Here is a 24,729-nt window from a genome sequence, read left to right as displayed (position 1 = left end):
TGAAAGTACAGCATGCATACCCTCCAGTCCACACTAAGGCAAAAGCATGAGTGATGATAAATTCTCCAACAAATGCAGATTCTGTGAGAACAAGTGGGAAGCAAATTCACAAGCTGAGGGTTCTGCACTGAAAAAGCTATTCCTCCAGGTCCCAGAGTTCAAATCTAGGATCTATAAATGAGCATTTCATCTAATGTCCATTGTCAGCACAAAATATGATCTCCAAGGTATCTAGAACTGAAACTAAACAGACTTTATTGATCAAAACCTACACCTTGAATTGCATCCAGAAACAAATGTTTAATTTAGTGCAAACTATGGAGCACATGTATGATATGTTTTGAGTGTGAAACACTAAGTAAGCAGGCTGCCACTTTCAGCATTAACTGAAGTTTGAGTGGACTTAAGTGTAACCCCATGTAGAGAGCATTAAATGAATCCATTGTGGAGTTGATAAAAGCATGGATAACTATGAGGAGGTCAACATCCAGAAGAAGAGATCACGGTCTTCTCAACAAGCAAAGATGGGGAAAAAAACGTGTTCTTGGCTGGTGATGTTTCCTGGAAATCCAAGAGCAGCCACAGACACAGCAGGATCCTTATATTGTGAACCTTAACACAAGGAGTTGTTACGCTGCAGTTGAGGAACCAGATATTGCTTCGCCAGATGTTGGCTGGGTGGAAGAAATCTTATCCACATTGAACCTAAACCAAGTAACAAGCCCAAATCTCAGCTGGGACACGGAGAAAGAAAAGGATATGTCTATGCTGCAATAAAGGACCCAAAGTATGGCCACTGCTGGCCCAGGTCCGATGACTGAGGTTTGTGAGGCTCAGGCTGCAGCACTATAAAATACCAGTGTAGGCATTTGGGCTTTGAGATCCTGCAAGGCAGGGGTGGGTCTCAGAGCCTGGGCTCCAGCCTGAGCCTGAATGTCGAACTCTGCTATTTTTAGTCCTGTGAGCCCGAGTCACCTGGCCTGGGCTCTGAGATTGGGTGCAACAGGTTTTTTTTTTTTTTTTTGCATTGCAGTGTTGGCATACCCAAAGAAGTTATACCACCTGGGTCCGATGAAAGAAGATACAGAGCTGAGTCAGCACACACACGTGACATGGCAGTCAAAATGGTTTTCCTTGTCAACTTCTTGGTTACTTTTACTGGTTTATTCTGGCACATCTCCCATTCAGTCTTCCATGAGGGCCCATAGGTCAGATGCAGCCTATAAGAGGATGTTTTTCTCCTGTAAGGGCTAGAGGGCCTGGAGCCAGGCAGCCCTATTTGATTATCAGACCCAGTTGGGAAGGGATCAAGTGATCATAAAAGCCAAGAAACAGCTCACCTGGGCAGGGGGAGAACTGCAGAAGGGAGGTTGGCTCCTGTGACTGCCCCTGGAGAAGAGAGGGATATTGACTGAAAGGTCTTTGGGCCCCCAGCAGGCTCTGTTGGTGAGGGGAATAGCTTTATTTTGTGTTAGGAGTAATAAACTGTCCTGAGGGAAGAGCCTGAAAGAGATCTGAGTATGGCATTAGGGTTATTTTCCTTGGCTAGTGAGGAAGACCCTAGGCCCAATACCTCAGGGCCAATACTGTCCTCTGGGTCCTTTCTGAAAGGAATGAATGATGCCACCCAAACATTACTCTGCCTTCCCTGCTGGGCACACACCAATATCTGGTGGTCAGTGCTATCAAAGGCAGCCGGCAGATTTGAAAGTATCTATATGGACACCTGCCATTTGTCTATCATCAACAAGACACACACCTTCTGTCTGAGGATCCTATATAATAATAGAGCTGACTCATTACAACCTTCTTAAAACAGAAAGACTAGAATCAGACTGACTCTTGTGTCTGTCAGCATCAAGAGGTGATTTCTTGAGCGTGGGCCTACCAGTCGCTTGCTTATGTGGGGCCGGCACCTTGTCCTCTTAAAGGAAGGCATTGACAGTTTATACCAATAAAGGTCCCAGTGTTCCTCTGATAGATTAGGCCAGCCATGATTAGCATGGCCCCAAATTATGTAGGTGACAGCCCAAATCTTCCACAGCAATTTTAGAACCTCAGTGAGAGTGGCTGAAACTCAGACTTTGCTTTTTCCCAGGCAAGGATTTATCACCCTGGAGGTAGCCAAGCCATTCTGAATCTGATAAATCTTGTCCTCAAAGTGAAGAGAAATCTATGCAATGGGAAAACTTGTCTTTGCTTGTGAATGATGGCAGGCAGGCTTTACAGGACGTTGTGTCACTGTCAGAAGACTGAGAGTCATCTGAACAACAAACTGTATTGCTTTGAGTAGGCTGAGAAAATAGTAATAAAAAATGACTGAGCCCTATTTATAGTGCAGCTTCTATCACTGCTACCACCACTGGAACTTCACCAGTGTTGAATGGTGGGTCCCATCTATTCCAGCATAGACCAGCCCAAGAGTTACTGTGACCAGTATACATTTTTATTATTTATTATGGTAATTTATTTGAATTATGATAGCACCGAGACACTCCAAGCAAGGATCAGGGCCTCATTCTAGGCATTGTACATACAAACAAGACTGTCTCTGCTGGAGAGGGCTCACAATTTACATGTTTGACAACACAACGGGTGGACAAAATAGATAAATGGGTGCAGTAGATATGAACTAACCAAACAGAGCTTAGCAGAAAAACATTTTCCTTGCCCCCCTTCAACATGGTTTCTCTAAATACTCCACAGGAAATAATTTTGTGAAGCTTGGGCCAGGTATATAATGCAGCTTTCACGTTCTGGGGTGGAATACAGACTAGTGAGGTGTTGTGTCACTGCCTGCCCTGAATGCCCCAAGTGTCTATGCTGCTGTGGTTCTCTTGTCTGGTCGCTCCCAGCCAGTATACAAGCCTGCACTGAGTGTCTGTGGGTTAAGCAGCTCTGACTCAGCTATTCCGTTTCCAGCAGCCTGCTTGTCACATCCCAGCCACACTCTGGTTACCCCAGGCAAGATGACCCTACCAGTCCCAAATTTTCTCAAAACCACATGGTCTGAAGCTTGGAACACTCAGAGAAATAATAAGGTTTGTTTTCTCCTTTAAAGAGAGAGCCCAACAACTTGCCACATTAACTCCCGTTAAACATCCACTTTAAATCAAACACAGCACTGGTTGGTTTATATTACAAGTAAAAAAGCTCATTAACAAAACGAGATAGGACTTTAAGTGTGTTCAAGTATAAAGGACAGAGTTAGAAATGGTTACAAGAAAATCAAAGTGAAGAACACTTTCTAGACTTAGCCAAACAAGCTGCAGTCTTTTTTCAAGGTAGTTTTCTTACCACTCTTCCTTTCATCAGGATGGCCGACCAAACCCTCTGGTCAGGATCTTCCACGAAGTCCAAAGTGCTCAGTTCCTTTGTCGTCTTAGGTGAAAGATAACTTGGGGTTCTTCACCCCTTTCATTTGTAGTCTAGTCCAGTGGTTCTCAACTTTTCCAGACTACTGTACCCCTTTCAGGAGTCTGATTTGTCTTGTGTACCCCCAAATTTCACCTCACTTAAAAAAGACTTGCTTACAAAATCAGACATAATAATACAGATGTCACAGCACGCTATTACTGAAAAGTTGTTTACTTTCTCATTTTTACCATATAATTATAAAATCAACTGGAATATAAATACTGTACTTACATTTCAGTGTATAGTATATAGAGCAGTATAAATAAGTCATTGTTGGTAGGAAATTTTAGTTTGTAAGGACTTCGCTAGTGCTTTTTATGTGGCCTGTTGTAAAACTAGGCAAATATCTAGATGAGTTGATGTACCTCTGTGTGCTCCCAGGGGTATACATATCCCTGGTTGAGAACCACTGGTCTAGTCAATCTTTGAAATGGATTCTTCTGACGATTACTCTACAAAGTAAAGTTTGCTCAAGCTCTGAGGAAAGCAACATGGAGTCTTGTGGTGAAGGAAGCTCCATGCTGACTTCTTCTCCTGCTGGTGTCTGCTAAAATGCAAATTATTCTGTTTCCTGCAATGTCTTCTCTCTGCAGTGATGCTGAGTGGTTACCTCCTCTCCTTGTTAGCTTGATGGTCCTGTTTATCTTCTATGTAAATTGTACTCCCATTGTCTCCTCTTAATGTACCGTTTAGGTGGCAGAACCACCTTCCTTTGTCTAGGGGTAACTTTAGGGCTTGTCTACACTGGCACTTTACAGCGCTGCAACTTTTTCGCTTAGGGGTGTGAAAAAACAGCCCGCTGGCCGCAGCAAGTTTCAGCACTGTAACGTGCCAGTGTAGACAGTGATGGTAGCTAGGCCACTCGTGGAGGTGGTTAACGTTGCCAGTGTAGGCTAGCCCTTAGTTCTGCCTGGCAGACACATTTTGGTAACAATTCCCAATATGTTTGTAATTTTGCATTTGCCCTTGGTACATACAGCACACAATAATATTGATGATCAGTATGTTGTTAGCTTTCCATTGATATCTTGCATGATACCTTTTTAGATACAGGTTATGACATTACTTGAGGTACAGTGAACTGGTCAGGCCAGCTGACACTTACCACCAGATACCAGGGAGCCCTTGCCCTCTTTCATTGGGATGCTGTTAAGGTCACAACAGCATAAGTTGTGTGGTGTGTTTTGTTTTTTTTTGGTGTGTGCTTTTTTTTTTAAACTGTTTTATTTTCTCTTTAAGTACAGGGCCTATTTGTGTCCACCTATAGGGAGCTGAAATCTAGGTGTAGCACATCCGTTTTGCAGTGCTGTTATGCTCCAGCCACTTAAGACACTGGAAAAATAATCAACCGTAAAGGATTCTGTGCTGTCAGAGGTGGAAAGGTATCTGTGAAGTCCTATAAGGTTGCTTCTTGAAGTTACTGGACAACATTTTCGCAGAGGACACACAGACACTTGATAAATATACAAATGGAAAAGATATTTTAAAATCTAAATGTTTGCAGTTCACTTTCTATGGCATTTGAAATACTAATAATTACAGACAATAAATCTAGTCTGTATCCAGAGTATTTAAATACACTAAAGTTACAATAAAACAAGTACAGGCCCTTTGTTTAGCTCTTGCCAGTGATTGTTCCTCTTGCATATACATAATGAAAGCCATCTGTTATGTCTAGTTTTTCCAACTCTGCTTCCTATGCTGACATTAGGTGGTGTTTGGTCAGTGTCTTCATCTGTAGCTGTCTCCATTAAATTACCAGCTCTCTCAGTGGAGGTAGAATATCAAGGTATAATGTAATTATTAAAGATATTTGTGTGTAAATCCATTTCTTAATCAATAGATTAAATCTTAATAAACCCACAAACCCAATGTTAAGGTGGAACAGACCTAGATTAGATTGGGTGCTTTTAAGGTGACATGCAGGGGGCCTGAGTTTGAGTTCTGATTTTGGGTTTGCTGGGCTGGGCCTTGTGGTGGTCGTGAATGAAGAGAATTGTTTGACTCTGTTACTCATGAAGGACTGATAGCCATATGTATAAACCTTAATTTTACTATGTCCATAGCAACATTCATTTTTAAATTAACATAGTAACACTCAGTTGCTGCTACCGTGGTAGTCCATGCACGTGCTTGGGAGCTGCTAATGCAGTTAGCAGTCAGGAGGTGTGGGTTCCATTCCCAGTTCTGCCCCTGAATTGCTGGGCAAATTCCTCCTCCTGTCCTTCTGGCTGTTTTGTCTATTTAGGTTGTAAGTTCTGAGGCAAGGGCTGTTTATTATATGATTATACAGTGGGGCTCCAATCTCGGGACATCCTGGTGATACTGTAATACAAATAATAGTAACCACTCCGACCCTAGCGCAAACAGGGAGAATGCAAGGAGCCTTCTCCATCACCTGTGTATAGGCCAAGGACAGTTGCAGCAACACTTGGGGTGTGTGTGTCTTGTTTGCCATCTCTCCTCTTTACTTTGCTATGATGTTATCAGCAGTTTCAAGTGATTAACAAGTGAAGTGCAACATTCTCAAACAAGTATAGACAGACAAGAGTCAGTGTTTCTTCTGTAAAAAAAAATCCCTAGTTCTAAAAGAGCTGTGCAGTTCCTATTCCCCCACCTCCTTTCTAGTTAATCTAGTTGCCACCCTTTATAAACAACCTGCGAAGTGGACACTTTAGTGATAACATCATCTTATCGTGTTCTTTAGCGTGGTGGTTTTCCTGCAGTATTATGTAGAGCACTTTAGAAAAATGGCCTAAAAATGACTACTGCATTTGGCCGCTGTGTTTGTCAATTGTTTTCAAGAAGGGCAGATTGAAGGCTCTCTTGAAGCCTGAAACTGAGCCATTCAGGAATCTTCAAGCTACTCCAACCCCTGAGGAAATGAAGATCAACACTGCCTGTCGCAAAACAACTATACAGCACAATGCAACAAGGCTTCTCTGCTCAAGAGATTGTTGGAAATATTAAGGTTTCTGTCTCTCCGAATTGAGAAAACTGTGGTGGGGAGGGAACGTGTAATGCCAAGGTTCACAGAAGGTCAGGATTAGGGGTGAGCCGTGGCAGCTTCCGCTTGTGCAAGTTGTTCTGTGCACAAATAATGGGCTCAGCTTTAATGAGTCTTAAACTAACTTCAAATCAAGCAAAGTGCTGAATGTTCTCTGTGTAGGAAATGCACGCAGACCTGAAGTATTCCGGTCTGAAGTGATCTGGTAGCAAACGGTCCTAGAGAATACTACAGCTGTCCTGCTGCACAGGATGTCTCTTGGCTCTGATCTGCCTTAACTCCAGGGCTATCAAGGGTTAGTGCACTGACTTAGGGGAAAAAAGGCCTTTCCATCTTCCTGTTTTCCTCTTAAGGGCTGCATGCTTAATGTTCTGTCCCTTCCCTTTCCCACTTTTACAAAGCTTATTGCCACTGCTATAATGTTCCTTGAGGTTTCTATCATCATTGAAATGGTTAAAGTTGAGAAGTTAGTGCTGGTGAAAGGAGCCACGCTGATAGCTTTGGTGAACCTTAGCCACAGGACAAACACAATAGGGACAGTGCCTTCTTCCCTTACATCGTCCTATCAGTGTACGTTGGTCCTGATGTGGAGGGATTGCATTGAGTGGCTGCAGGAGAATTCACTCTGTTTTCATTCACTTCTCAGACTCTTGGCAGAAGTTGCCATCCTAAAGTGCCAGCTGGTACTGACTGAGGTGATCTTTTATAATGTGGCCATCAACCCACTAGAAACCACCGGGCTGAAACCATCAACTCATTTCACCTAAGTCACAGGGTGTAAGATGCCAGCTACTTTCTCTCATTACTGATGCAGTGTTCTAGAGATAAAGAAAAGGAGTACTTGTGGCATCTTAGAGACTAACCAATTTATTTGAGCATGAGCTTTCGTGAGCTACAGCTCACTTCATCGGATGCATACCGTGGAAACTGCAGAAGACATTATATACACACAGAGACCATGAAACAATACCCCCTCCCATCCCACTGTCCTCATGGTCTCTGTGTGTATATAATGTCTTCTGCAGTTTCCACGGTATGCATCCGATGAAGTGAGCTGTAGCTCACGAAAGCTCATGCTCAAATAAATTGGTTAGTCTCTAAGATGCCACAAGTACTCCTTTTCTTTTTGCAAAGATAGACTAACACGGCTGTTACTCTGAAACTAGAGATAAAGGGCTCTGTATCCTATAACAAGTCTCCTCAACCATCCATTTTCCCTTTTTATAATCCTGGAGCCACGTATGCACAGAGGAGAAATAACTGAGGTGTTTTAGTCTCATTTAATTGCTCTTTCCTGACTCTTTTCTTTAATCTACCACAACCTTCTGCAGAGAAAGATGCGGGCAGCATGTCCACCAAGGGATCTTTATTTATGGTGGCATGGGAAGAATATAATGCACAAGGTATCAGATCTGGGTGTGTTTTGTTTTAGTTTGCTATTAAAGGGATTCTGTGGTATAATGAAGGGAGCAGGTCTAGCAATTGTTAATAGCTGCAATTAAAGAGAGCAGGATCCTGCTGTTTTTGGTCCCTCCCTTACTCTAGCTCACTGATCTTACCCTACCACATATTTACAAGCTGTTTGCTTAACACTGTTCAAAACAAGAAGTACAGTGTGATGGCTGGGAATGCAAAGATAAGGAGCCATCCAGATCCCCTCTGCTGGAAATAGGATACACTGCATCCGATGAAATGAGCTGTAGCTCACGAAAGCTTATGCTCAAAGAAATTTGTTAGTCTCTAAGGTGCCACAAGTCTTCCTTTTCTTTTTGCAAATACAGACTAACACAGCTGCTACTCTGAAACCTGTAGATTTTAAGAGGCTGTTGTTTTGTGAAACAGGGTGAAAGAGGCGTGCATAGGATGCACAGGATGTTCAGTGGGAAATAACAGAGGACAGAATGCTTGGTTAAGTCACTTCCTTCCAGGTTCAATCCTCTGACTGCTACTGTCTTCCACAATAACATATTTCCGTTTTTACTGCCACACATTTCCCATTCCATTTATTCCAATGGCCCAGTTCGCAAGCAGATGTGTGCCTCTCAATTAACATATTGCCCTCGGACAGAAAATGTCTTTGTCCATTTGTGTGATCACTTCCTGTCAAGGTAGGCCAGCACTTCCTGCTTCGGTATTTATTTATTTTCTGTCTTACTAAGAGAACAGTATCTGCTGAGACTAGTGCTTGTTTTCTCTTTAATAGGCTGACCTCCAAAAGGGGAAAAGTTTAGAAAACCTTAAAGAGTGATACATTGCAAACTGTGGGCCTGATTCTCATTTACTACTGCCAGTGTGGAGTAAAGGGGCCTTAGTGTAAATCTGAATCAGGGCCTTTGTGCTTTGGTTTTATCTTAAATTAAAAATACTAGGAGGGACAGATAGCGCCTCTTTTCATCCATTCTCTACCAAACTTTTAGAGCTTTGGAAGAAACCCTGGTATGTGAATTAAGCCTTTGATTTTTACTAATGTTTTGGTGAATATAGAGAATATAAATGTTCAGGGTTTACCATTCCAGCAGCATGATTTGGTGGACTTAGCATAAAGTAGGAATCAGGAACCCTGATTTTTTAAAAAAAATACTTACCTTTATTTTCATTTTACTGGTATTGTGATGTGACCTGATTGACGTAGGATAAACTTGAGAAAACATAATCAATGATATAAATAACTGATTTGGGGAGGGGGGGATTGGGCACTTAAATTTCAACCCAACCTAATTAATTTTTATTATAATTACATTTTAACACTATTTAAAATGATTTTTTTCTAAATTTGTTGAAAATAATGAATTTATTTCTAATCCAGTTCCACTGTTCATTTAGGAACCAGTTCTTCAATCCGATTCTTGCAAGATCTGTGCCCAACTCTGCATCTTTGAGCAAGTCACATAATCCCTGTCTCTCTATTTGTAAAACAGAGATGATTATTTACCTAACTACCTACCTACTTATGTACATTGGGTGTTGTGTGGATTAACTGGTTAGTGTTTATAGAGCACATGGGAAACATAAAACACTAAAGTGCTGTATATTATTTTTATATTTATCATCACCAAGATAATTAGACTGGATTCTGTAAACCTTTTTTTCTATTTCCCTACAAATACCTGTAGTCAAGCTGTATGCCACAAAGCATTGAACTATCTGTCCTATTTCTAAACAGACGAAAGGCTTCATCATGTGAGGTGATGACCACTCCCGCCTTGATCCACTTAAGCACGTGGGTAGTCCTGTTGACTTCAGTGGGACTGCTGGTGCTTATTTGCTCTGCTGGATTGGGGCCAGAAATACTCAGCACCTTGTAGTATCAAGCCCTAAGTGATGATGCCAGGAATTAAAATACAGTAGAATCTCAAAGATACAAACCCCAGAGTTATGGACTGATCGATCAACCAGACGCCATGTGAAACCAGAAGTAACCAATCAGGCAGCAACAGAGATCCAAAAAAAAGAGGCAAGTACTGTACTGGGCCTGTATTGTGTCTTAAAGATAGGCACATCTGGGCTGCCTGTCCCCACTCCCATTCACAGGGCAGCCACTTACAGCAAGATGCTGGGGCTGCCAGCCCAAGGCAGCCGGAGACAACAGCGCAGGAGCAGCTCTGGGGTCTGCGCAGCTTTCACCCCCACCGCCGGGGGGAGGACATGCTGTTTTTACCCCTCCTCCCCCCTCTGCTGGGAGGGAGACAAGCTTGCAAACTCATGCTGCGGCTGAATCCTGTCCTGGCATGTCAGCTGGAGCCCGAACTCCATTCCCGCGGTGTCCATAACTCGGAGGTTCTACGGTATCGCTGTTGTTTTGAACTATGCACAGGGTTGGGAAAAGAGCTGTGATTCCAGGTTTGGAAGTGTCACAGGAAAAGAGAAAACTTGCAGTATCCCTCTGTGTATGCGTGGCCACATCAACATACTTGACACACACTAATGCACGTTGCTAGTCTCTGTTCAGGAGAAAAGTGGGACTAGAATATCTGTGGGTGTTGTAGATTAAGAATGAAGTGCATTGACACTGCTGCGTGCAGTGACAGGAAGCGCCGCAAGTTAGGACTGTGAGAGCTATTTATAAGAAATAGCAGGAAAAAAAACAATGAAATTCAGCGTTGCTTGAACATCATCCCCTCATTAAGAATTGTGCGTTTGAATAATTTAACTTTCTATGTAATAAGTTTTTAATGTGCTAGTCTGGTGCCATATGCAAGTGGGTCAGACTAGTGCTTTATATACAGTACAGATGGAGATGTCAGTGGAGTAGGAATGAAGAGCTAAAGTTTCGTTGTATGATACCGTACACCATGCTTTTCATGGAGGGCATTTGTTTCTTTATAGGAATTCTAAGGGCCTCACCACTGTAGTGTTTGTGCCAATCCCAGACTGAGTAAATGAGCCTTGCGGCCTGTGACAGTGGTGGGCAACAGCAGCTCAGCCAGCAGTCAGATCACTGCAACTCCAATTAGTTGCATCAGAGCACACCTCTCTACGGGATCTTCTCCCAAGTGATAGAACTGGAATGGGGTGGGAGAGTTAAAGGGCTAACTAACTCATTAGCCCAGATGGTACAAAAGGCACAGGAAGGAAGTGCAAATGGAGAGGTGGGAAGGGGGAGAGGTGGATGCTGGTAGGCAGAGTTAGAGTCGTGAGAGATCTCTCCTCTCTTTGCCTCAGAAGCTGAGGACTCCATCTTACTGTTGGTATGTAGTGGCATAGTCTATAAAGGTGGTGGAGAAGTACTTTGTAAATGAACTGCATGAGGTGCTTTACCTGGAGTTAGAAAGTAGGTAGGAGAGAGTCTGCCTTTTCCACAATGTCCTGAATAACTTGCCATACATAACAATTAGGAGCAATGCTGACTATTCCTTTATGGGGATTGGTTGTTCCATTTACCAAGGGTCTTGAAGACTTGCTACAGTACATCTGTAGGTAGATGAGAGTTTAAAATATTTGGTCAAAAGTGCCCCTTAACTACTAGACTGTTCTTGGTGGTTTTGGGAGGTTGCCCGTCTGTGAAATAAGAGAGCCCTTCAGAGTAAAGTCTAAAAGTTCTGTACTTCATGGCTCTGTATGTAATGCATCTAAAGAAATGTATGCCTCTGACGCTGACAACCTGATGCATAATTATATTTTGAGTATTCAGTTAGATGGAAATGAGATACTGTATAAAACATATGGAGACTTACCATTGTTGAATTTTTATCTGTAGACATAGGTATAGTATATATATCTGCAATGCAAAGCCAGTGACCTCGGTAGTGAACCAGGAACATGTCCCTTTCTCAACCCCACAAGTTCATTTGTCTTCCCTGGAACAGAGATGTAAACTATCCATACCATTCCCTTGCAAAGGGACACTGCCTATTCATTTTTTTTTAAACTGACTAATTAAAAAAAAAATTCTGCCTGCTCTCTAAGTAGACATTCTAATATATTTTAAATCATTTTAAAATCATTTACAGTTTTGTTAATTAGGTTTTTTGCTCCTTTGTTGATGTTTGAGAATCTCTTTAGCAAGGGAGAAACTGACAATGCAGGGGAACAGTGCTGTCAGGTACACAAAGTAAAGAAACGTATTTTTGTTTAGTTTCTGAGTTTAAGTTCTAGTAATCTCAGTTGTTTGTGCCTTCTGTAGGCACAGCATTTCCAAGCAGAAATGTGATTCCCTCCCTCCCCCAAGTTGAGAATGTCCCTTTTAATCTCAGTCTGTGGTATGAATTTTAAACTAGCTGGCACAATCAAATAGCATCAGACAAAGCCATTGAGACATGTACATAACAGATTCCAGTCCTGGTGTAACACTTTTAAGCAGGGTAAGAGCCATACTTGGCTGACTGATTGGCTTGTGCGTGTGCACTGTGTCCTGTGTTGGGTCAGGTGTCTGATTAAACCCTGGGCAGTACTGCTATGTAAAGATTGCTTTCCCTTTACTTCTGTAGCAAAGGGTATGTCTCCGCTACGAAATTAGGTTGATATTATAGAAGTCGATTTTTAGAAATCGATTTTATACAGTCGATTATGTATGTCCACACTAAGCGCATTAAGTCGGTGGCTAGCATCGACTTACGGAGCGGTGCACTGTAGGTAGCTATCCCACAGTTCCGGAAGTCTCTGCCGCCCATTGGAATTCTGGTTTAAGCTCCCAATGTCCGATGGGGCAAAAACATTGTCGCGGGTGGTTTTGGGTACATGTCGTCAGTCGCCCGTCCCTCCGTGAAAGCAACGGCAGACAATCATTTCATGCCTTTTTTCCATGCGGACGTCATACTGCTTTCAGCAGACGGTGCAGTAGGATTGCTAACCGTCGTCATCCACCACTGCCGCTGCAACTCTGCTATGCTGCTATTGTCTCAATAGCGAATTTCTCCATGTTGTCTGTTATGGGCTCCCGGGAATGTGTGTTCTTCCTCGGGAAATGTACGCGGTACTAACTGTTGTCATCCACTGCTTCTGCTGCAACTCTGCTCTCCTGCTTTCATGAATCCATCTCGCAGGTCCTCTCGTCATTCTCTATAAATATCTGTTCTTGTGGCATCCGTCGTCAGCCACCGCCTCTGCTGCAACTCTGCTGTCCTGCAGATGCCATACCACGGGAAGCATGGAGCCTGCTTAGATCACCGCGGCAGTTAAGAGCATTGTAAACATCTTGCGCATTATCCTGCAGTATATGTAGAACCAGAACCTGTAAGAGCAGGCGAGGAGGCGAAGGCAGTGTGGTGATGAGAGTGATGAGGACATGGACACATCTCTCAAAGTACGGGCCCTGGCAGTTTGGCCATCCTGGTGGCAGTGGGGCAGGCTCATGTCATGGAACGCTGATTCTGGGCCCGGGAAACAAGCACAGACTGGTGGGACCGCAAAGTGTTGCAGGTCTGGAATGATTCCCAGTAGCTGAGAAACTTTCGCATGCATAAGGGCACTTTCATGGAACTTTGTGACTTGCTTTCCTCTGCCCTGAAGTGCAAGAATACCAAGATGAGAGCAGCCCTCACAGTTCACAAGCGAGTGGCGATAGCCCTCTGGAAGCTTGCAACGTCAGACAGCTACCGGTCAGTCGGGAATCAATTTGGAGTGGGCAAAACTACTGTGGGGGCTGCTGTGCTGCAAGTAGCCAACGCAATCACTGAGCAGCTGCTCTCAAGGGTAGTGACTCTGGGAAATGTGCAGGTCATAGTGGATGGCTTTGCTACAATGGCATTCTTTATTAATTCGTCACACAAATAGGGGGATAACTGCCAAGGTAGCCCGAGAGGGGTGCGGGAGGAGGGAAGCACTGGGTAGGGTGGTGGAAGAGGGAAGGACAAGGCCACACTGCACTTCAAAACTTATTGAATGCCAGCGTTCTGTTGCTTGGGCAGTCCTCTGGGGTGGAGTGGTTGGGTGCCTGGAGCCCTCTTCTCTTCTCTCCCTCCCCCCCCGTTCTTGGGCATCTGGGTGAGGAGGCTATGGAACTTGGGGAGGAGGGCGGGTGGTTACGCAGGGGCTGTAGCAGCAGTCTGTGCTCCTGCTGCCTTTCCTGCAGCACCATCAGACCTCAGAGCATATCAGTTTGATCCCCCAGTAGCCTCAGCATTGCATCCTGCCTCCTCTTATCACGCTGCCGCCACCTCTCATCTTGCTCGTCCCTCCTGTCCTCGTGTTCATTTTCTGCTTTCGTGGACTCTGCCATTGTTTGTCTCCACGCATTCTGCTGAGCTCTTTCAGTGCGGGAGGACAGCATGAGCTCAGGACATTTCATCACGAGTGCGGATTTTTTTGCCTTCTTATCTGCGCTAGCCTCTGGGACGGAGATGATAGGGGGAGCGTTGAAACATTTGCAGCTGCGGGAGGGGAAAAAAGGGAAAGTAGTATTTAAAGAGACACATTCTAGAGAACAATGGGTAGACTCTTTCACAATGAACCAAGCTGTTAACGTTAAATAGCACATGTGCTTTTGGTACAAGGTCGCCTCTTATGTTGAGGACTGCTGGTTTGGTGTGAGAGATCACACATGCAGGGCCGGGCAACAGAATTTGGCTTGCAGACAGCTGTGGTAAACCACAGTCTTTTGGCTTCTTCAGCCTTCATAACACCTGGGAATGCTTTCAAACAGCAGCGCCCTCCTTTCCCAAACCAAGCACCAGTTGGGTTGGCCATTTAAAATGAGGGGCTGCGGTTTTCTGGTTAATGCGCAACACAAACCCAATTTACCCCTCCCCCCCATTCTCTGGGATGATCGCTTCGCCCCTCCTCCCACCACGTGACTAGTAACAGGGAAGATCCCTGCCAGCCAAATGTGAACAGCTCAGCGTGAACCAGTTCCCCCGCTCTCCACCGCATGGCTAAAAGTGGGGATGGTTTCTTTTCAGCCACAGGCAAACAGCCCAGCAGGAATGGCCACCTCTGAATGTCCCCTTAATAATGTCCCTGGAGGATTTCTGCTCCATTCCTAGACACGTTAACAGACTTTTCAGTAGCTGTACTGGCTGCAAATGCATCCCACGTCTTCTGGGCAAATTAATCGTTAAACACGCTTGCTTTTAAACCATGTATTTATATTTACAAAGGTACACTCACCAGAGGTGCCTTCTCCAGCTTCATGGTCCGGGAGCCCGCCTTGGGAGAGTATTGGCTCCAGGGTGATAAACAGTTCCTGGCTGTCGGGGAGAATGGTTTCTCCGCTTGCCTGATGTGCACTCTCCTCCTCCTCATCTTCCTCATCCCCAAAATCCTCATGCCTGTTGTGTAAGACTCCCCCCCCCGCCCCCTTGCAGGTGTCCACGGACAGAGATGGGTTAGGGGTAGTGGTAGGGGCACCCACTAGAATTGCGTCTTTTGGAACGGAGTTCTGATAGCACAGATTTGTCCCCCATACAGCGATCAGATCCAGTACCTCCCGTTCGGTCCGTGCTGGAGCTCTTTTGCGATTCTGGGACTACATGGTCACCTGTGCTGATGAGCTCGCCACGCTGGCCAAACAGGAAATGAAATTCAAAAATTCCTGGTGCTTATCCTGTGTACCTGGTTAGTGCATCTGAGTTGAAAGTGCTGTCCAGAGCGGTCACAATGGAGCACTCTGGGATAGCTCCTGGAGACCAATACCATTGAATTGCATCCACACTATCCCAAATTCGACCCGGCAATGTCGATTTCAGCGCTAATCCCCTCATCGGGGAGGAGTACAGAAATCGATTTTAAGAGCCCTTTAAGTCGACAAAAATGGCTTCGTCGTGTGGACGGGTGCAGGATTAAATCGATCTAATGCTGCTAAATTCGACCTAAACTCGTAGTGTAGACCAGGGCTAAGTCTGTGTTGCTTATCTGCTGTCAGACCAAGAAATCTGCATGGGGATGCAAGGTGTGGGATTTGGTTTCTGAAAAGCCAGTGTATAAGATATGTAAATGTTGTATCAAGGGCTTCTGCTTTAAACTGATATTTATAGTCAGCCCAGCAGTCACACTACCACAGGTCCCCTGCTTTTTCCGGCCAGTCAGGCTGAGAGCACTGGGAGGCAGTCTTGCTTGTTGATCCACCTTTGGTTGGTTGGTATGTGTCTGTAATGTGTAGGGTGTTTGGCTTGGGTGATAGATGGAGAAAGTGAGGAGGTAAAATATAAGAGCAGAAATGGGTTAGAGCTCAGAGATCCCAAATCCCCTGATATTAAAGGCTGATTAAATCCTAAACAAGTTATATTATTGGTATTATTAGTTTAACAGTTGTTTGAACTGCAAAACCTCATCCCCCTCTACTTTATCTCCTATGATCTCGGCTCCTAGTCAGGTTAAATTAGGAAATGGTGTCTGGCAGCAGCTGACAAGGAAAGTGTAGTGGAAATACTCAGAATGAAGTTCCCCATGCCCTAAATTGGTTCCTTTTGGCTGAACATTTATTCCCCTCTCACTCCACAAATCCTGCTCACCATACTCACACATCAGTAGTCCTAGTGACTTGGGTGGGATTAGTCACATGAGTTTAGGTGAGCAGGATTTCACTTTCTACCTATAGACCTAGATGACAGCTAAAGGCATTTTAAAACTTTAGTATTTGAAAATCAGTTAGTCCAGGGGTTGGCAACCTATGGCATGTGTGCCAATTTTTAATGGCACGCTGCTGTCTGCTGGACCCTGGTGGTGTAAGATCAGCATTTTAATGTAACTTTAAATGAAGCTTCTTAAACATTTTGAAAACCTTGTTTACATACGACAATAGTTTAGTTATATAATATATAGACTTATAGAGCGAGACCATCTAAAAAAACGTTAAAATGTATTATTGGCACGCACCTTAAATTAAAGTGAATAAATGAAGACTCGGCACACCACTTCTGAAAGGTTGCCGACCCCTGAGTTAGTCTCTCTACTACCCACCCAAATGGATAAGAAAAGTGTTTTCTCCAGGGCAGCAAATGAGCCTCAATGGACTTAGGGTTGGCCTTAGCATGGGAGACTTGGGAACCTTCCCAGAGCACCAAAAAAGTAGGAGGCACATTTCATGCATGCTGGACATTACAGAGGATACTCCTGAGGGCATGCTGTGCCAAAAAATTAAAAATGTTGTGCACAATATTTTAAAATTCTGCAAATGTTTTGTCAAATAAATGTGGAGGCTCCAGCATAACATTGAGGAGCACAGGCCACTGGCTGCACAGAGGTGGGAGATCACTGTGCAGCTCCCCCTGGGACATGGACTCAGCAGTGAGGTTGCAGCCAACCCTGACACAGTGCAAGGACCGGGCCTGCCCAAGAAACACTCCAGGGCTGTGCCCCTCCTTGCCAGGTGTGGGCAGGCAGGCTCAACAAGGCAGCACCCAAGTGTGGAGGGGCTTAGTGTGGGGGGGGATCCAGGTGTGGGTTGAGAGGTTTCTGTGTGGGGCAGTCTGGGTGCAGGCAGCTCAGTGGGGGATCTGGGTGCGGGGGTGGGATTTGGATGTATAGGGGCTTGTTTGGGGGTTCTGGGTGCAACAGTAATGGGCCTCTGCAGGGGGGTCCAGGTGAAGGTGGTTGGGGCTCAGTGGGGGGGGCCTGGGTGTGGGAGGGAATAGAGCTTGGCATAGGGGGTATGGGTGTGGGGGACTCAGTGGAGGGTCCAGATGCAACTGGTTGGGGCTTGGTGGCGTGGGGATGTGGGTGTAGGTGGCTCGGTGGCGTAGTGCATGGGAAGTGGGGCTCACTGTGGGGGGGCGGTTCTGAGTGCAGGGTTGTGAAGCTCGGTGGGACGGTCTGGGTATGAGCGGGCCTGGATGCACAGTGGTTGGTCGGATTGGGGAGCAGCTCCTTGCACAGGGATCCCACCCCCTGCAGCTGAGGAGCGATGGGTGCAAGAAGCGAGGGGTGGGGGGTAGAAAGACTTTGCAGAGCTTCCTTCAGCCGAGGGAGAAATCTGCGGGTGGGTCTGACCCAGCAAGAGAAGAGCAAGTCCCATCCTCCCCAGCCCAGCCAAGACTAGCAGCTGAGCTGGCACAGGGTAGGAGCCACCAGCCGGGTCTTCCCCAGTCCTGCCTGCTGCCTCACAGTTACTTACCACTCTGCTGGCTGCCCTGAGCCTCTGAAACTTATCGTTGCGGAGGGTCGCATGACCACTCTTGTGGCTTCCCTTTGCTTCCCTGTCAGAACGTCATTTTTCTGAAGGGAAGCAAAGATATCTGCGGGGGACACACATTCTGCGCATACGCAGTGGCATAGAATTCCCCCAGGAGTAAGAGGGATAGAGAGCGTGCTTCTGAAGTTTAGAATTGTCATGCTGGCTATGGGCTATGAAAATCTGGCTTACCCAGGCACTATTTATCCATGTGTGGAACCAACTATGTTAGCAGACAAGGGAATTAAGGTGCTTTTGCCTCAGGAGAAAAAAGGGACGATAGCCCTCCAATGTGCTGTTTGTGACAGGTATATCTGCTGTGACTCCCTCAGTAGCACTGTGGTAAGAAGCTAAAAAAGGGCACCTGGGAATTCAGAAATCATGCAACCTTTGTATCCTTCTCTCAGTGCTCTTGCAGTTCCTGTTCAGGACAGATGAAAATGTACTAAATAGGGAACAAAGAACATTAATTTGAATCCAGAGTACGTTAATAGCTAAAAACTTAAAAGAAACATGCCTAATTGTTTCCAAAATGTACAAAAATAGCCCATTCTCCAAGTGCATCCCCCTTTGAAGCCCTCCTGAAATGGTGCCGCTAAATCATGTGGAGCCCTGGCAAAGCTGTGTGAAGGAAAGTTTGCATGGTACTTGCCTATGGCATGATTAGGTTCAGTTAGTGCTGCGAGTCCTTTGTTTGCAGAGAATCATATTCACTGTCATTTTTTATCATTCAAATCTCTCTAAATACACTATCCATAGCAACTCTGTCATTTTTGTAGTCATGTCACAGTACGAAGACTGAAATCTAATGGAGCCTCATTAAATCTTCTTGGTTACTGTAAATGTAGTAGCTTTATTCACAAAGCAAAACCTTAGCTAGTACATTTCTCCCAGAACTGGTTCAGGTGACTCAATAGCATGGCTTACCATGTTTGGTTTGGAACATCTCCCATTTGGTAGAGTTTGTATGCTTTGTTGGAGGCATTGTACTTGGGACAGGAGAACCAAATGCTGGCTACTGTTTACAAGAGTGCCTGCGGCTATGCATGTTGGGATTGACGTTGGTCTCTGAATGGTGGTTTGGGTACATATCTTCCCTGGACAGAAAGTGAGAGAGATCTCTGGAGAGAGGGCTTGGGGCAGAAGAAGGGAAGAAGAAAGGTGGGAAGACAGTGGTTCCTGTAGTCAGGGGCAGCCCTAGACCAAATGGTGCCCCAGATGAGGAGAGTCTCCCCACCCCCACCCCATTTGTTAAACCTTGGAATACGTTACAGAACTCCCCAAGCCCGGCACTCTAGGCGATTGCCTGGGTCGCCTGCCCCTAAATCCGGCCCTGCCTGCAGTGGAAGAATCCTCAAGATACCATTTGGATGAATCTTCACGTAGAGTCAGTCAGGGTAAAGATTTGGGAAAGACTTTTACCACCAGAAAAGTGAGTGTGTGTGTGTGGGGGGGAGGGGAGTTGGGGGGGTAGGGGGAGAACGAACAGAGGCATAGTTGTGTTGATTCCTCAAGCTCACAATGAGAGAGCCAGGCAAGTATACGCTTCCTTCTAATTAGTGCAGTCCTAGACAGATGCATCCTGCAGCTGCGGGGCTCTTCCTCCTCCCAGATAGACACACTGTCTCTATATTTAGTCCTTTTGTTAAGTCTGTCTTTGAATCCTTGCCAAGTTCCCTACTTTGGTGGAATGTAAATTCAAGATGTATGAATAATTGTGGTGCTGGACATTGGGGGGTGGGGGTGGGGGGAAGCAGTGAGTCTGAAACATGTAGAGTTGGCAGAAAATTACCTTGTTGTCATTCTGTTTCTAGGGGCAGAGAAAAGAAATGCTGCTTTGGGATGTTGAGGGATTTTTTGTTTTGCCTACTGAAGAAAATGCTCAGTGTGTTTGACTGGGAATCAGGTTCAAGTATTTTCATACATTTGTACCCCCACTCTACAGTTAAGATTGCCAGGCGTCTGGTTTTCAACTGGAACACCCAACTGAAAAAGAACCCACTGTGCTAAAAGTCCAGTTGGCAGCGCAGCAGGGCTAAGGCAGGCCCTGACGCCATGCGGCTCCCAGAAGCATCCGGCATGTCCTGGCTCCTAGGCACAGGGGACGGAGCTCTGTGCGCTGCTCCCACCCTGAGTGCTGGCTCCACAGCTCCCATTGGCTGGGAACCGTGGCCAATGGGAGCTGCGTGGGCAGTGCATACTGATGCGGGCAGGAGCCGGACATGCTGGCTGCTTCTGGGAGCCGCCTTAGGGAAGCGCTGTGGGGCTGGAGCCTGCACCCTGAACCCTCTCCCACACACCAACCCCCTGTCCCAGGTTGGAACCCCTCCCACACCCAAACTCCCTCCCAGAGCCTGCACCCCACACCCTCTCCCACACCCCTGCCCCAGCCCGGAGCCTCCTTTTACACCCCAAACCCCTCATCCCTGGCCCCACCCCAGAGCCTGCACAACCAGCCAGAGCCCTCACTCCCTCCCACACCCCAGTCCCCTGCCCCATCCCAGTGAAAGTGAGTGACGGTGGGAAGAGCAAGGGAGGATGGAGTGAGCAAGGGGCGGGGACTTGGAGAAGGGGTGGGGCAAGGGCGGGGTAAGGGTGTTCGGTTTTGTGTGATTAGAAAGTTGGCAACCCTAACCACAGCGCAATGTAATGGTTTATTGTGTCCTTTAAACTCTGATACCATATGGTAAAAACAGATTTTTCCTGGAAGGTACAGGAGAGTATTAGCATAGACATAGAATTAGATCCTCAACCCAGCAGGAGTTGGGGGTTCCTCAAGATAATCTCAAGGATCTATAGGCAGGGTTTTGTGTCTGCTTCACATCTTAATCTCTAAGCATTATAAAATATTTATATTTTAAAATCTTTATTAATCTAGGCAGGATTTTTTCCAAATTTTATTTAGCACAAAAGAGGTAGATTTTAGGAAACCAAAACCAAAACCCCAACCCATTTAACTTAATGAAGAGTAGTACATCAAAAGTGCAGATTCAGCAGTGTGCGTGTGTTGAGGGTAATACTGCATCTTGATAGCTCTTTTGTATTTTAGAGTGGGGGTGGAAGAAATCAATGAAAAGATGTTTTATAAGAAGAAAAATTCTTAATGGAAGCAGTGAATGCTTCTGTGAAGCCCTTCCTGGGACTTGGTTTTGCTGTGCAAATGCGATGTTTATTCCTTTAAAGTGTTTGCTTGTTTATGATTATTCTTCTGCTCTTTTCCTTCATGCGTTTCTTCTGCTTTCTCTCTTGCTCTTTATTTCTGCTGTTGCTGTCACTCCCTCTTCCCTTGCTGCCGTCCCTTTTTTGTTTACAACCCTGTGACACTTGTAGGAGAACTGCCTGCCTCTCTAGCCTGTAAGCCACTGCTTTCTATGAAAAGGTGAAAGACCGCAGTCAGTCTTTCAGGGAATTTATTGCAGCATTCTTGAAGCAGGTTGGCCCTTTCTTACATCATCTTATTGCTTCATGCCAAAGTAAATGTTTTCAGCTATAGCTCTGTTCTCAAATCAAGACTGAGAGAGCCTGGGTTTCAGAGCTTCTAAGCACCTGCAGCTCCCATAGGCTTCATCTGGAGTGGTGGGTGTTCAGCACGTCTGTAAATTGGGCCTGGTACCACGCCATGGCTTCTTTGCAGAGGACTACAGCACAGATGGGTGATTTTAATAGAGCGAAAGTAGGCGTGCTTCATAGTTCATGTTGCCGTCTATTTCTAGTCCCTTTTACCTTCTAGTAAAGTGTTTATTAATCACAGAAAATGATGAAACCTCAAGGGGAGAGAATAAGAGAGACTTTCACCTGAAGCAAATGTTAGCTCAAACTGAGCCAGTGGTTAATTTTCTCAACTGGACCTGGTTTCTGATCCCTTACTCACCTGGCTGGGAGCGTAGTGCAGGAAATACACTTAGCGCCAAAGAAGAGTATTTCAAATCACTTGAGCAATCACAACAGCCAATTAATAACAGCAATATTAAATTACAGCACACAGTGGCATTGACAGGTCATGAAGGGACATCTGATTAATCCTCATTTCTGGAAGGATGGTGGCTGCTGTGGTGGGAAACGCAGGGGATCCTTGGGCCTGTACAAGGGATTGGGAGAAAATGGGGGTGATGGGAAGGGAAACCACAGTCCCAGTTGGCACAAACAGACTGCTTTTGTTGGACTTCCCATTTAGAACACAGGAATTAAAAGCCGGCAAACTTTCAAGCCCACTTCCAGCAAAGCTGTACTGGACTTATTTATTGGAGTAAATGTACATTTTAGCCATAGGCTGCTGGAAAACAAAAATTACTTCTTGCCAGTCCTTCACAATTTTCTCATTTGTGGGGGATGAATGGAGATGTACACTTGCTATTAAATCTCACCGTGCTCCATGCAGTACAATTCCTTGGTCATTTAAATTCATAGCCTCATTTTAAATTTTAAGCAAATCACCTAGCAAGTTAAACTAGCCGTTTTGGTTCAGCTGGGCCTATCATCTCCAAAAATGTCAGGCCTTTCTATCTACGATCTGAAAATATTATTGTCCTCAGACCATGGCAGTTGATTGGTTGCTGGTGTCTAGAGGCTGTTCTGTGCCTCCTGTGAGTGAGAAGGTACTCAGATACTACGACAATGATCATGGACCAGAACTGACTTGTGTGATTCCTAGAATCCCACTCTCTGGATGCGAAAGGACTGGGAGTTCCTCAAAAGCAGCACATCCAGCCCTTTGAGAGAAAACAGAGAGGTGAGGTGCTTTGCGTTGCCCAAAAGTGGGCCACCTGTTGATTACAGGGAGGAGTTGGGAGGCTACAAATGGAATTTTATATGTTCCCCCTCATCTCAAAGAAAAGTGGGTGGGTGTAAATACAAGGCCTCAAGCTTGTGGCTGATGGTAAGAGGTCAGGTTACCATGTTTCGAGTTCCCAAAAAGAGGACACTGCCAAAGGGATGGGGGTACAGTTGTGGGGTGCTGGAGGTGTGTGTACTGGGAAAGGGAATTTGTGGGTGTTGGAGGGGAATTTGGGGGGTGCTGGAAGGGGAGTGTGTGTGTCTGTGCTGAAGGGGGTACCTGGGACCTCACTCTTGTTTCGTGTGACAGTGGCTGGTGCAGACCCAGGAGTCAGCGACAGCTGTCAGTCAGTGTTCCCCGTGGGGCACTCCCATTCCCCAGGGCTGGGATCTAGGACTTGGGTGGGTGGGATCTGGCAGCTGTGAGGGACCAGTCAGATGTGGGATCAGGGGAAGGACCAATTGGGAAGTGGACCAATAAAGGCTCTTTCTGAGCTGCAACGTCTGCTCACAAAAAACCTGGACATTTCCTCTTATTTGAAAAATCTGCTTGGACAGAGGGCAGAAGATCTAAAAAGAGGCACTGTCTGGGGAGAGCCGGACGTAGGGTAACCCTAGTAAGAGGAGTACTTTGTATGAGAGCAGAGAAATCCTTGGGGTTATGGGGGTAGCCATTTACCAGATGTCCTTACAATAACTGCTTAGTGGCTTCATTTTTTAAGAAAGCCAGAGAATGCTACACTGAAATCTCAGCAAAGCACTTTGATTCTTGGTTTTAAGTTCATATACAGTTTTCCTCCTCCTTTTTCATCAACCACAAGAACTACAGGCCACAGACATTCCTGAGAATTGATTCTTCCATTGCCATGATTGGAAGAGAAACCATATTAGACACTTTCAGATCTCGTGATGCCCCTCATATTACAGGAATCTCTTCTAATTGTACACAGAAACAGTAAAATAATCCACCCTTTTGGGTAGGTAAGCGGAGAGAGGGAGTATGTGGCTGTAGGCGTTATAAACTGTTAGAACTGGCAGAGTAATACATCAGAGATTTGAATGTTCAGATAGTCTGTGACATTTCCTCCATATCCACCTCAGAGGGATATAGCTTAACCAGTTGCCATCTGTGAAGCTCTTTGAGGTCCTTGGGTGGAAGGTATAATAGCAGTGCTAGATGCTATTGTAGGCTGAACATCTGACCTCTATATAGTGTAGAATAGAAGAATGTCAGGATATTAGGGAAGAGAGTGGAATCTTGTTTCCCTGGCCTCAATTCAGGCCCTGAGGGCTCAGATTGTAGGGAATTTCCCGATACTATACACCCCTTGTGCAGGGCCAGTGCAACCACTAGGCGAACTAGGCGGTCGCCTAGGGCGCCAAGTGGTTGGGGGCGGCCAAAAGCGCGCTCTGGGGAGGCGGTGGAGTGGAGGTGAGCTGGGGCAGGGGGGTGCGGGGAGGGCCGCCTGCAGCAAGTAACGGGGCGGGGGGGCGCACAGGAGAACTGCTCCCCACCCCAGCTCACCTCTGCTCTGCCTCCTCCCCTGAGCATACTGCCCCACTCTGCTTCTCTCCCTCCCAGGCTTGCGTGCCAAACAGCTGATTGGTGCCGCAAGCTTGGGAGGCGGGAGAAGCGGCAGCGTGCTCTGGGAGAAGGTGGAGCAGAGGTGAGGCGGGGCGGGGAGCTGCTGCACGCGGCTCCCCGGGCTGAGGGGAGGAAGGGAGAGAGGGGGCGTCAGGGAGCTGCCGCAGGGGGGTGCCTCAGGGCGGGGGGGGGGGGGAGCTGCCATGGGGCTGTAGGGGGGGGGTGGTGGGTGCAAGGTAGAAATTTCACCTAGGCACCTAGGGCACAAAACATCCTTGCACTGGCCCTGCCCTTGTGAGCATCGTGCGCTGCCATCACATTGTTCCCAGCGCCTGCCAGGAATTCTTTAAGTTTATCTTGGAAGAAAGAAATGTTGCTCTGCTCCTCTTCTGTATTGCAGCA

At 45.9% G+C, this 24,729-nt stretch overlaps 1 protein-coding gene across 5 annotated transcripts in view; it reads left to right on the top strand.

Moving 5' to 3' along the window:
- Positions 1–24,729, top strand: part of PALD1 (phosphatase domain containing paladin 1) — a 193,048-nt gene that overhangs the window by 28,273 nt on the left and 140,046 nt on the right. The window contains exon 1 of one of the 5 annotated variants that reach the window (XM_073353586.1): positions 8,118–8,532. The exons of the other annotated variants lie outside the window; for them this stretch is intronic. Coding sequence (XP_073209687.1) covers positions 8,456–8,532 — 77 coding nt within the window. The 5' untranslated portion in view covers positions 8,118–8,455. Of the gene's footprint in view, positions 1–8,117; positions 8,533–24,729 lie in introns of those variants that run through there. 5 annotated transcript variants of the gene reach the window in all.

Source organism: Lepidochelys kempii, chromosome 7, assembly GCF_965140265.1.
Source record: "Lepidochelys kempii isolate rLepKem1 chromosome 7, rLepKem1.hap2, whole genome shotgun sequence".
NCBI lineage: Eukaryota > Metazoa > Chordata > Testudines > Cheloniidae > Lepidochelys > Lepidochelys kempii.
The sequence above is the reverse complement of the archived record's forward strand: the minus strand, read 5'-3'. Positions and strand labels throughout refer to the sequence as shown.